Genomic DNA, 13,104 nt, shown 5'->3' with positions numbered 1-13,104 from the left:
TACCCAAATTTCCCATGAAGGAGCCGTCAGAGTTCAACTTAAACCAATTGTCTGGAAAGGCATTCTACAGAACCTGGATTGGTGTTGTGGAGCATCTCACCTTCGTATGGGCACCGAAAAAAGCAAACTCAACAACTTTGGCAAGAGTTTCTGTCATGAGAGGTTTATGGTTGGGATTATTTCCAAACACTAATTTGTTACGCCGAAGCCATAAACTCCATACACCAAATGGAAGTATAATACCCCAGCTAATGCCCGATGTGGAAGCTAGATTCAAAGCACAATTGGTATGAAGCCAATCCTCGAGATTCATATTGTAGAACCAACTGCGATGTTCAAGAGGGAGAAGTGAGTCCCAAAAGATTCGGGCTTGGGGGCAATCTCTCAAAGTGTGAATAATAGATTCAATTGCATCATTACACAGTGGAAAGAGGGAAGAAATGTTTATCCCTCTTGCAGATAGGACTTCTCTTACAGGTATGCTCCTGTGTAAAGCATTGCCATAAAAAACACCTAACTTTAGGGAAGGTGTTTGCTTTCCAGACCAAGGCACCAACAAAAGGAAGATCACGGGGACAATCATTTGCTATACAAGCCAATTTGTAAGCTTCCTTAAGATCAAATTCACCATTGGGAGAAGAGGCCCAAGCTATTTGGTCAACACTTGCTGCTGTTATCGGAAAAGGAGTAGCTTTAATTTTTTGGCTTAAGTGATTAGGAAGAGAAAAGGACACGCCTCCTAAATTCCAAAAATTATGCTTAACAATATCTTTCAGAAGAAGATGCTCCTCCCCTCTTTGGGAAGGGCCTACAATCAGACTTCTTAGTGTGCCATCACCCAACCATTTGTCATACTAAAATGAGAGATCACTATTCTTCCCTGCTATCCATTTCATGACATTCTTAGATACTGACTCACCCTTCTTAATAGCTACCCATGTGGATGAACAAGACCGGGGCTTAAGGAGGTTTTGCCCCCTTGTACCAGAATATTTGTGAGATAACACCCTGGCCCAAAGAGAGTCTTTCTCCTGGTGCAATCGCCAATTCAGCTTGGCCAACAATGCTATATTCTTTTCCTTAGTTGTCTGAAGGCCCAAACCTCCATATTTTTCTCTATAGTAATTTTCTTCCAGCTAATTAAATGCAACTTCCTTTTATTTTCTGTAGACCCCCAAATAAAATTACCGCACAATTTATCAATGTTTTGAGTAACCTTACTAGGGAGAGATGCATACTACATGGCATAGTTCGGGATGGTAGAAAGTGTTGCCTGGGTCAACACAGCCCTCCTAACAAAGGATAATAGGTGTGTTTTCCTGCCCGCTAGTCAGTTTTGGACTCTTTCAACAATGGCCCCAAAATCTTGAGGTGTTTATGTGTGCTTAATAGGAAAGCCGAGGTATTTCCCAAGGCTAGGAGTTGATCGAAATTCTAAAATATTGTAAAGCTCTTCTCTTGTGCTTGGATCAGCATTAGGGGAGAAAAACACGGGATTTTTCTACCTTAACCTTCTGACCAGACAGATCACAGAAGGTGTCAAGAACATCTCTGACAGCTCTACAGTTTTTAACATCAACCTTTGCAAAAAGAACTAGATCATCGACAAGAATAGGTGGGAGAAGGTTGCACCACCTCTAGAAGCCGAGATGGGGTCTCATAACTTGGCTTCACATTTTTCCATGATGAAAGCCCCTAAGATTTCCATACATAAAATGAACAGGTAAGGCGAGAGAGGGTCCCCTTGCCTTATGCCCCTTGATGGGAGACCACCATTGAAGAGCACAGATATGGAAGAGGATGTAACACAACTCATGATAAGAGAATTCAGGCGACTCGGAAACCTGCAAAGGGATAAGGTGTCCCTTATAAAGCTCCATTCCAAGTAGTCGTAAGTTTTTTCTAAATCAATCTTAATTGCCATAAACCCTTCTTTGCCTTTCTTTTTGGACATGGAATGAACAAGTTCTTACACAATGATGGTATTGTCCACACCCTTTCTCTTAAGCACAAAAGCAGTTTAAAGAGGAGAGACTAGATAATACAAAACAGGTCGAATGCGAGCCACAAGGTGTTTTGTGATAACCTTATATATTGTATTACAGAGGCCAATGGGTCGAAAGTTGCTGAGAGATTCTGGGCTATTGCATTTCAAAATGAGGGTGATCAAGGTTCTATTGAGGTATTCAAGGATTTTTTCAGACTAGAAAATCTGATTAACCTCAATTTTAACCAAGGGACCCACGACAAGCCAGAACCGTTAGAAGAATCCGACATGAAGTCCGTCTAGCCCCAATGCTTTATACGGTTTAAAAGACCTTAAGGCAACAAAGATTTCTTCATCAGTGTTTGGGAGCTCAAGTTTGCTAATATCTTCATCATTCAGACTGATCTTCCAAAAGGGGGGCTGCCATTCCTTCAAAGAGGAATTGCAATGTGAGGTAGTGAAGAGGTCCAAGAAGCCTTGCCTAATGAAGTTAGCAATTTCATTCTCCCCATTTAACCATCTGGTCCTTCAAACTTGTGATGCGGTTCCTTCTCCGCTGAATCAAAGTGGAATTATGAAAGAATACAGTATTTCTATCTCCTTCCACCACCCAAGAGATTCTGGACTTCATACTCCAAAATTCAACTTCCAAGGTGTCAATTATTGATAATTCACTAAGGAGTGATTTTTCAAGTTCAATCAGGAAGTTGTTTGGATTACTGCCCAAGGCAATTTGGATTACCTTAAGCCTGGCACAGATACATCTCTTTCTATGGAAGATATTTCCAAAGTGATCTCTATTCCATGTTCTAGCTTTTTTTGTGAATGTAGTAATAGCATTAGAAATGCTAGAAGGGCCTGACCAAGCATCACTAACCAGACCAGCAAATGAAGGATGGGTGAGCCACAACAGTTGAAATCGAAAAGGACAAGAATGGTGAGTCCCATGATCATGCCTTAAAGAGAGTAGAACAAAGCTATGGTCCGAATAAGATCTTTCCAATGCTTGACACAAGCTTCCTAATAAATAAATAAAAATTCAATCAGCATTGACAAAGACTGTCAATTCTTTCTTACACAAGATGAGGAAGTGGTTGCCGATTGGTCCAAGTGAATCAGAGACCAAAAAAAACCCAAATCAATCATACCACAATTATTTAAACAATCTTGGAATTTAAGCGCTCTAGAAATGCAAACAGGTCTGCCCCCAAACTTGGCTTCGCCAAGCAGAACTTTATTAAAGTCACCCGCAGTAATCCAGGGCAACGCATGCAACTCTGCTACCTTAGAGAGATTATCCCACAAAAGACGTCTTTCTGCATATCTAGGGCTGGCATAAATAGCAGACAGCAACCAGGAAGCATTTGAGGATAGGTCTTTCACTAATGCATGAATCTTTTGCTCCATGGATGAAAGTTTAAAAATTTCCACTTGGGTTGAATCCCAAAGAAGCCAAATCCCACCTGAATAGCATATATTGTTGGCATGGAATGCCCCATAAAAAAGAAGCCTATCTGTAATTTATTTAGCTTTGGAGTCAATCACTTTAGTCTCAGTAATAATCATAATAGCAAGGCAGTGAGTTTGAGTCATATTATGCACAAAAGATTGAAATGAGGGGTTAAGATCACCCCGACAATTCCACACTAATATATTCATTATATACAAGAATAAATAATAGAATAGATCAGCCAAAAGCAGAGGGCTCACCTCCACCTTCAATTTGCATTCCATCCAAGTCCACTTTATGATTTCCTTGAGCAGGATCTTTGTGAATTTCATCTTGGACCATATTATCCTCCTCTTGGACTGAGCATGGGCTTGATATGACCTCACTTCCCTTTTTGGGAGGTCTAAGCTTGGGGTCAATATGCTTCAACTCCGCCGTCGAGACGTTGAGGGCAACCATTGCAACAAGCTCCAACATATCCCTATTAGGAGGAGGCTTTTGATTTGAGATGTCCCTCAGAGTTGTTTTCGCCGAATACACATTTATCTCTTCACTACCAACACCAGCTATGGTCTCCCCCTGACCCACAACTCCAAGTGTAGAAGTACCCATATCAGGCAGAGGTTCAAACCCGGATATCATAGAGCTACCTGCTAAGAATACAATCAGTTTAGTCAATTGGTGATTAGAATCACTACCAAGCAAAAAGGTGTTTCTCTCTACGATTTTCTTCTGCCGATATTCCTTCACCCCCAATGCACCATGCCCTCTCTAGTTGGACCTTATATTTCGAGATAGAGATTTAGGGGTTGGCTGAGGTAGTGTGGTCCTAGGCTTATCTTTGCCTTTAGCTTGGCTAGTGCGATTTGTTGCAGGCGCACTAACCTCTAACGAAAGCTTGGAGTTTTTTGGGTTGTCTCTTTCCTTAGAGACTGATGGGTTAGGCCTAGAAAAGGTTGGACTTTCGGGTTTTCAAAAGGGGAGCCATACTATAAGGGGTTGTTAGGCTGTGTCTTTTTTCTCTTTTTTGAAGACCTTCTTTTTTCGTGAAACAAGGACCCATGGCCCATATGCATCTCCGCTGGGTTCATTGCATTCTAAAGCTACTATAACGTGCCCATCAACTTTGTCTTCTTCCTTCCTATCATCCTTGTTCACTGGTGTCTTGGTCATGTATGGACAGCACTCCACCTTGTGCCCAATACGGCCATAGGAAAAACGAAGAGAATTGATTACCTTGTATAACACAGGTTGCTCAACACCTCCAGTTCGAATTAGCTTGATGAGGGGCTTCTTGAAATTTATTTGAACGCAGATTCTAACAAACCGACCCCTGGACTCAGTTGCTGTATACGTATCAACTCTTAGAACTAGACCAATGGCCTGGCTGAGTTCTCGCAGTACCGAGGGTTTGTAGTACTTAATAGGTAACTCTGGCAGACGTATCCACACAACGACAGATGTGACGCTAGTCGTAGATGGCTTAAAGTTAGGCTCCCAGTTTCTAATGGATAGGTCATGTCCACCAACAAACCAAGGACCATCCTTTAGCACCCTTTCATATTCCTCTTTCAGCGAAAAACGTATAAGGAAGAAGCCCTTCTCCAGGTTGACGCAATCCATCCTACCACTAGGTTTCCAGAGACTCATGACTCACGATGAAAGGAAGTGATAGCCGACTGTCTTGCCTACAACCTTGATGATAAGAGCGTTGGCCCATTGTGCTCTCATATTAGCCTTCCTTGATCCGGATAGATTTACTGCTACTATCCTTGCAGCTAGCTCTGAGCACTCATCGTCTGATTCAACCTCAGTTTCCATATTATTTTCAAAACTAAAATAGGCACCAAGGATCTCCCCAGTGAGTCTCTCCTTATAAGAGCTCCTTCTTCCCTCTGAACTCTGAAAGCTACTAGCAGAAACACTAGTGGCTCGATGATACTCCTTGACTTTCTTAGTGCTACATTGCAGCTCTTCATCCTCCTCTCGTGACCTCCCACTTGCAATGAGAGACTCATGTCCTTCCTTCGCAATTCTTAATTTTTTAGAGAGTATTGGTTGTGGTACAATTATTCTTTCTTTTAGGATATCCTTCTCCAATGAATGGTTTATAACAAATAGAATGAGACTATGACCATCTTGCCTTTTGTCAAATCAAAAACCAACCATTTTGAAAAAAGAAATAAAGAGGGATATTGAAGTGTTGTTACAATCGAAAGAAATCAAGAAGGAAAGAAAAGAAACAATGACTTCAATTTCCCGCTCTCTATAGTCAAAAAAAACAAAATCGTCAATGCACACTCTCCTAACAACCTCCTCAACTGTCAAAACAAAAAGCAAAAAGGTGGGATCCACAACACATGCCTAAAATTTAATACTTTCCACTCACAGACACAAACAGTTCAAGATCCTCACATCACATAACAACTCTCTGTCTCTCTCTCTCTCAGAAATCACCAAACCCAAAAACCCAATTGCTTTTGATAGAAGAAGAAGAAGAAGAAGAAGAAGAAACATGCCTTCTTTCCATTCCTCTAAACTCTTCTTCTTCTTCTTCTTCTTCTTCTTCTTTCTCATCTTCCTCTCGCTGCACACCTGCTGCAATGCGCGCAGCATCTTCACCTTCAAGATGCACCACCGCTTCTCCGAACCCGTCAAGAAATGGTCCAACTCCACCGGAATGCTCTCTCCGGCCCCGGAAAAGGGCACCGTCGAGTACTACTCCGACCTCGCCGACCGCGATCGCCTCCTCCTCCTCCACCACCTCCTCCTCCGCGGCCGCAAGCTCTCCGATTCTGACGCATCCCTCTCTTTCGCCGACGGCAACTCCACCTTCCGCATTAGCTCCCTCGGATTGTACGTTTCTTTATACATTTATATGTATGTATATAGTTAAAGTTTCCAAATTTGGGTCACGATTGAAATGTTTTCTTGTTTTGGAGATTTGGTACAGTTTGCATTACACGACGGTGCAATTGGGGACGCCAGGAGTGAAGTTTATGGTAGCACTGGACACTGGGAGTGACCTGTTTTGGGTGCCATGTGATTGCAGTAAATGTGCTTCTACTGAGGGCACTGTTTATACTTCTGTATGCTCTCTTCTCATTTCTAATTCTATGTCCTCTCAATATCAAATTTTTTTTTTTTTTAATTTTAGCTTATTATGTGTGTGTTTTGTGAGAAAGTAGATGCTAAACTGAATTGGGGTGGGCTTTTTTTTTTTTTTTTTTTTTTACAAGAGTCTAATTTAAGTATATACATGTGAGTCTCCTTCCTAGGAGACTTGAATCATGATCTTGCCCCCTAACTTTATACTTGTGGAGTGACAATAACGTCAAGAATGTGCAGTGGTTGAATTGGGGGGCTTTGTTTGGCTGAAATCAGGTCAGAGATATTTATGGTATTTGGTGTGTTTATATAAGCTTTAAAAAAGAAGTGGTAATCCCAAATCTGTGATATGGGCCTCTCAACTCTTTTTTTTTTTATAAACTAAAAGCGTTTTTAAAAATAAATAATAATAATTCTAGGGATACGCCCAATTTCACAACATGTTGATGTGTGTGATTGTGAGTAGTAGACACTTTTTGCTCACTCTTGTTTATATGGATCCACCACTTTTGGTTGATCACTCAAAGTCTACCAAGTAAATTAGGTGTGAAAATGGGTGTGTTGATAGTATTTAGGTGTGAAAATGGATTTTTTTTTTTACCATGTAGTGGATATAGTTGAGATCTGTTCCTTTGATTGTGGACACTTAAAAATCATTTCTTTTTATTGATTGCCATTCTGTTAATGTGGATTTTTGATGTAATAAAGATTTAGCCTCGGTTTGTGTTTGTGTTGGGGAAAAGCGATTGAGGGGTTTCACTAGATTAGGAATCTTCTACCTTTTCGGCATCAAAACTGCTGAGACACATTAAATTAAATTTAGCAAACTAAGTATAATACCACATTGAGCTTGAGTTAAACATGAAAAATTTGCATGAATGGTGACCTTGATCAAGAGTACGTTGTCCTCTATCCCTACCTTTTTATGTCACACTTTACACTGCCTACTCATGTGGCCAATAATTGGAGAAACTTCAAAGAGAATTCCTATGGAGAAGCATTGGTGACACTAACAAATTCCATTTGGTGGATTGGAGAGTGGTTTGCCCCCCTATTAAAGAGGACAGTTTGGGTATCAGAAAACTCAATTCTTTTAACCAAGCCCTCATAGGGAAGTGGCTCTGGAGATTCATAATGGAAAGGGACCATTTGTGGAGGAGAGTAATTTATGCCAAATATGGGGAAAGGTGGGGAGGTTGGACTGCAGAGTAAATTTGGGATAAACATGGGATTAGCTTGTGGAAGGGCATTCACACTGGATGGGATTCCTCTTCTAATTTCTTACAGTTTGATCTTCGAGAAGAGTCCAGGGTGAGGTTTTGGACCAATATTTGGTGTGGTGACAGCCCCCTTAAGGATTTGTTTCACTTAGCGGTGAACAAGGAAGCCTTAGAGTCTTCATATCTGGCTGGCCCATCAGAGGGTGAGGCCAGCATTGGAGTCATCAGTTCATCAAGCACTGTTGATACTTTTCTTGGGGTCCTTGTTCTATGATAATCTGCCTCCCTTAGAAGAGCATTTGGATGGCTAAGTTTCCAATAAAGGTGACTTTTTTCTTATGGACCCATCCCTTGGGAGATCCCTAGCAGTTGATAACCTTCGCAAGCATCAAATTTTAATATTTTATTGGTGCTGTATGTTTTAATGTAGTGGGGAATCTATTGACATATGGTCCTTTATCTTTACTTGGTTGGGTTAGCCATTAGCTTGGGTGTCACCCAAATCTGTGATTGAACTGTTAGAATGTTGGCAAGGTTGGTTTTAGCAACATAGAGGAGCCAAGGTGTGGCAAGCCTTGCCCTTGTATGTCATTTGGAATCTTTCCTTTGAAAGAAATAGATGGGTCTTTGATGTCATTGAACATCCTTCTTATGTCATCAAAGAGCGTATTTTGCAGACGTTGTTTCATTGGATGCATGCTCTTGGCAGCATCCCCTATATGACATTATGTTCATTTTATTGATATCGTTTCCTTTCGAGTTGTATTCTTTAAAAAGGGCTAGTACACATCCTTTGTGTCTTTCCTGTTTCCTTTTCTAATAAATTTCTTACTTCGTGATTCTAATTTTTGGTTGTTTGTTTATAAAATTTCATCTTTGGTTTTTTTTTTTTTTTCCTTCAACTGCTTTTTTCTGCCCTTCCATTGCATTCAATGAAATTAATCATTTTGTAGGATTTTGAGCTTAATATATACAACCCTAAAGGGTCATCAACAAGCAAAAAGGTAACTTGCAACAGCAGTCTTTGTGCACACCGTAATCAATGCTTTGGAGAATTCAGTGATTGCCCTTACATGGTCTCTTATGTCTCTGCTGAAACATCTACTTCTGGGATATTGGTAGAGGATGTTCTCCACTTAACAACAGAAGATAGTCATCAGGAAAGTGTTGAGGCATATATCACATTTGGGTAAGTTCTATGATTAGCTTTAACTTATTTGAACATTTGTGCCTTACTCCAAGACCATTCTTTTGATGAGAGTGTTTTTGGTTTATTGGTTTTTTTTTTTTTTTACTCTGTTCCCCCCTTTCATTTAATCATGTCTAGAGATTAAGATGCAATATGAATTGTACAGCTGTGGACAGGTTCAAAGTGGTTCATTTCTGGACGTTGCAGCTCCCAATGGTTTGCTTGGGCTAGGTATGGAGAAGTTATCAGTTCCTAGCATTTTATCCAGCAAAGGTTTTACAGCAGATTCATTCTCCATGTGCTTTGGACGTGATGGGATTGGAAGGATCAGTTTTGGAGACAAGGGTAGTTCTGATCAAGAAGAGACACCTTTTAATTTGAACCCATCACAGTAAGTGGTAATTTCTGTTAGTTGATGCCAATTGCTTGTGAATCTATACAACAACAAAGCCCTAGCCCTAAATATGGTTGCTTTTGTGAATCTATGTTGATAATTTTCTCTAATGGAAAGATTAATCTAGTTACTTTTGTCTCTTATGTCTTAACATTTCCTACAGCCCAACTTATAACATCACTGTTACTCAAATTCAAGTTGGCACAACTCTAATTGATGTGGATTTCAATGCACTTTTTGATTCTGGGACCTCTTTTACATACTTGGTTGAGCCAACCTACACCAGACTTGTAGAGAGTGTGAGCACGTAAAATGATGAAATAATTTTACTTGGTTCTTTTTATTATATACATATGGAGTGTTGGACCTTAGCAATTTCGTGTTCTTTTCAGTTCCATGAACAGACTCAAGATAGGCGGCGACAATCTGATCCAAAGATCCCTTTTGAATACTGTTACAATATGAGGTTGCATACTTAGTCTTATCCATATTTAAGTTTTAGTTTCTATGCTCCGTATCTAAAACGTGATCTTTATGATGTGCAGTCCTAATGCTAATGCTAGTCTGATACCTAGCATGAGTTTAACCATGAAAGGTGAAAGCCAGTACACTGTCTATGATCCCATAATTGTCATCTCTACACTGGTAATGTTTAGTTCCTGGTTCCTGTTCAGTACTATTTTTGTTGTTTAGTAGCAAGCTATACTAAATACCTTTCTGCCTAATGATATGCAGAGTGAACTTGTTTATTGCCTGGCTATTGTCAAGGGCACTGAACTGAATATAATTGGACGTAAGTCTTGTACATTGCATTTAATAAATAGTCACAATTTCATGGATGCATATGCTGTATTTAATATCTGTGATGTAATCAAGTTCAAACCCAGGCAAAATTATCGTCTAGCAGTTCTTACACTACTCAAAATTAAACTGAACAAATAACACTCACATACCAGGCTTCTTTAATTCCTATTACTCCATGGTCAAGATAAAATGATGATAGGCCAATTTGGCATGCTCAATGAAACTAGCTACAATTGTTTCCTTGACCTCAATCTTAGATCAGTAGTGTGCTTCCTTTTGTTCAAGACAATGCATCAATGTCCATGCTTTTGTTTAGCTATTTCTCCATGAACTCTGCTTGCTAATAATTCAGCAATTGCTCTTTATACAGAAAACTTTATGACTGGCTACCGTGTCGTATTTGACCGAGAAAAGCTTGTTTTGGGCTGGAAGAAGTTTGATTGTAAGTTTTGCTCTCATTTATGCACATACTGTTCTTCCACGTTTTCATCTACAATCTTTTTAACCAGCCTTTCGCCCATGCAGGTTATGACATTGAGGATCAAAATACTTTCTCGATAAAACCACATGCTACCACTGTGCCTCCTGCTGTTGCTGTCGGAATAGGTAACTACTCTACTCCAAAATCAACAAAAGAGACCGGGAATAGTTCCCAAAGTTCAGTTGCATGGCCATCTTTCTATAATCATCCTTTTCCTTTGGCTTGCTTCAGATTCCTCATCATATTGTTTCTATTATTGTAGCATTTCTCAAGTCAATTGTTTTTCAGGCCAATTTTGATTTCCATACATTAGTATTAGGTCAAATCCGTGTATCATGTGTAGATATAACTATGCCTTTACCAGTCCTGCAGTCCCATTTAATCCACTTTTGGTTTCGAGTTCGCGTTACAATTTTTGTCTCACGGAATGCTACAATATCTCCATCCTGATTGTGGAGTGTAAATATTCTGCACTAACACAATGTGATACACCATTTGTAGTATTCTCCTTATTATATTATTAGTTTTTTTGGCTTTAATCATCTAATACAGGACATGTCTACCTCATTGTTGTATATGAAATTCTCATAGAATAGACGCAGCTGCATACTTTTCAGTGGCCTTCTATTTTCTGTCTAAAGGATCATTTTCCGGTTGCTGACTTTTATCTCATTGTCTGGTTCCTATTAGGTTCATTTGGATGTTCCGAGAAGTTTAACCATTCTTCTCTTCTTCTTGTTTTTTCCTTTTTTTCTTTTTGGTTTTTCCAATTTTGTCTCTCATTTCATCATTACTTTAGGACCCGGTGGAAGAGAGAGAAAGAGAGAGTACTATTTGCTCCCTAATTCATGGCTATCTGCCTCCCTAATTCCCGGCTATCTGCCTGAGATTGTCATCAAACTTATTAGACAAAAATTGAAATCTCCAAAATATAGGCACCAGTTTCTTTTAATCTTAACGTTTTTCAAGTACAATCATTACATGGTGGAAGTAAGTACCGCAATTGGCATAAAATATAGTTCGTATCACATTCGCATGATAGTATTAAATTGTAGAAACCTAAATTTTAAGTCAAATTGGTCATGCTTTTCATGTATATAATAAGACACCCTACGCAAACGTAAAGCGAATATAAAACATAAAGAGTTATTAGAAAAAAGAATTTGTGTACGCAATAACTGAACTCTACCAAACAGAGAGATGAGTCACAGAGACTCTGAGAGTAGTGCTCAATCGAGTGCTTGTAAATATAAGTCAATCCGGTAGTTTCCAGCGACTTGCGTTGTAAGCGTTCAAACTTTCAGAGTCCAAGTTAAAACTTTGGGCAAATAATAAAACCCATATAAAAAAGTAAATGACCCACTTCACACGCAAAGAAAGTGTGAACCATAGACGCCATTAATGTCAGTAGTCATAGTAGGGGTGACGATTCGTGTTTGCGTGTCGGATTCGTGTCGTGTCAAGTTCGTGTCGTGTCAAGTCATGAGGATTCGACTACATAGGTTAACACTAATCCAACATGCTTAAATGAGTCAAAATTCCTCAACTCTAACACGACTCATTTATTAAACGGGTCAGTTGTGTCGACTTGTTTATCAGCTTTTATCAAAATGAAAAATAATAATTAATGAAAAAACAAACAAATAAATATTTTTAATATAAAATTCAGAATTAATGAATAACTACATCACAAATAATCGTTCAAAATTAAAGCATATCTCAATATCACAAATAATCAATCACAATATGTCAAAGAAAATAAATCACAACAACTAATAAGTTTATATACCAAGAGTTTGAAGGATATATTGGTAAAATATTATTTAATTAAACGGGTCAAACGAGTTTTATGTGTTCAACACTAACTCAACTCATTTATTAAACGGGTTAGCCGTGTCAACTCGAATATAACACGAACCCGTTAAGCCTCAACCCATAACCTGCTAATTTTGTGCCGTGTCATGTCGAGTTTGCGGATCATATCAAATTTTGCCATCCCTACATAGTAGTAGCTATCTCCATGAATATCAAAATTTTAATGAACTCATTCAATGAAAGTTGTGTTAGTTAAGTTAGACCGTTTTTCTCATCAGAAGTTTCTAACGTCTTGAAACAGCACACGTGGCTCAATTTCTGACCTATCTGATTTTTTTACAGCGATTGGAATCTAAAATTATTCTTATTTCAACGGCTTTCTTTTTGGTGCATCCAACGACTTTTTGGTCATCAATTTGCAATTTTTTGCATTCATATGTCCGTTGTTTTTTTTGCTATGGATATATATGTCTTTATGTTAAGCGTTTTTCATGCTCTTTACTCTTTTTTTTTCTTCTTGATTATTTTCTCTAAGCTATTTTTTTTCATATAATTTCAGAATTTGGCTTACATTGTCAAGGGTTTGGTTTATCTCGAGTACTTTTTTAACTGGAATTTTCTTTTATTTTAATGAGAAACGGTCACATTACTCACTA

General features: G+C 39.0%; 2 protein-coding genes across 2 annotated transcripts; one reads left to right on the top strand and one right to left on the bottom strand.

The window, feature by feature from the left end:
- Positions 1-2,951: 2,951 nt before the first annotated feature.
- LOC142625512 (uncharacterized) lies at positions 2,952-5,087 on the bottom strand. The gene is made up of 3 exons (XM_075799152.1): positions 4,473-5,087; positions 3,698-4,208; positions 2,952-3,450 (listed from the first exon to the last, which is right to left on the bottom strand). The coding sequence occupies exons 1-3, from the start codon at positions 5,085-5,087 to the stop codon at positions 3,050-3,052; spliced, it is 1,527 nt and encodes a 508-aa protein (XP_075655267.1). The 3' UTR covers positions 2,952-3,049.
- A 755-nt stretch (positions 5,088-5,842) lies between these two features.
- Positions 5,843-11,180, top strand: LOC142625600 (aspartyl protease family protein 1-like). Its single transcript, XM_075799253.1, has 10 exons — positions 5,843-6,293; positions 6,391-6,526; positions 8,719-8,954; positions 9,121-9,345; positions 9,512-9,647; positions 9,741-9,814; positions 9,894-9,993; positions 10,084-10,141; positions 10,523-10,594; positions 10,678-11,180. The coding sequence occupies exons 1-10, from the start codon at positions 5,953-5,955 to the stop codon at positions 10,893-10,895; spliced, it is 1,596 nt and encodes a 531-aa protein (XP_075655368.1). The 5' UTR covers positions 5,843-5,952; the 3' UTR covers positions 10,896-11,180.
- Positions 11,181-13,104: the final 1,924 nt, after the last annotated feature.

The sequence above is a fragment of the Castanea sativa genome, chromosome 2, assembly GCF_040712315.1.
Source record: "Castanea sativa cultivar Marrone di Chiusa Pesio chromosome 2, ASM4071231v1".
In the NCBI taxonomy this organism is placed as follows: Eukaryota; Viridiplantae; Streptophyta; class Magnoliopsida; order Fagales; family Fagaceae; genus Castanea; species Castanea sativa.
The sequence above is the reverse complement of the archived record's forward strand: the minus strand, read 5'-3'. Positions and strand labels throughout refer to the sequence as shown.

Bases quoted from the DNA above. Each gene is read 5' to 3' on its own strand.
- LOC142625600 (XM_075799253.1), top strand. From the start codon at position 5,953: ATGCCTTCTTTCCATTCCTCTAAACTCTTCTTCTTCTTCTTCTTCTTC. The intron at 6,294-6,390 runs GTACGTTTCTTT...GATTTGGTACAG, and splicing joins CGCATTAGCTCCCTCGGATT to TTTGCATTACACGACGGTGC. The intron at 9,815-9,893 runs GTTGCATACTTA...TATGATGTGCAG, and splicing joins GAATACTGTTACAATATGAG to TCCTAATGCTAATGCTAGTC.
- LOC142625512 (XM_075799152.1), bottom strand. From the start codon at position 5,087: ATGAGTCTCTGGAAACCTAGTGGTAGGATGGATTGCGTCAACCTGGAG. The intron at 4,209-4,472 runs GTCTTCAAAAAA...AGGTCCAACTAG, and splicing joins TTGTTTCACGAAAAAAGAAG to AGAGGGCATGGTGCATTGGG. The intron at 3,451-3,697 runs GTGAGCCCTCTG...TATGCTATTCAG, and splicing joins AATGCAAATTGAAGGTGGAG to GTGGGATTTGGCTTCTTTGG.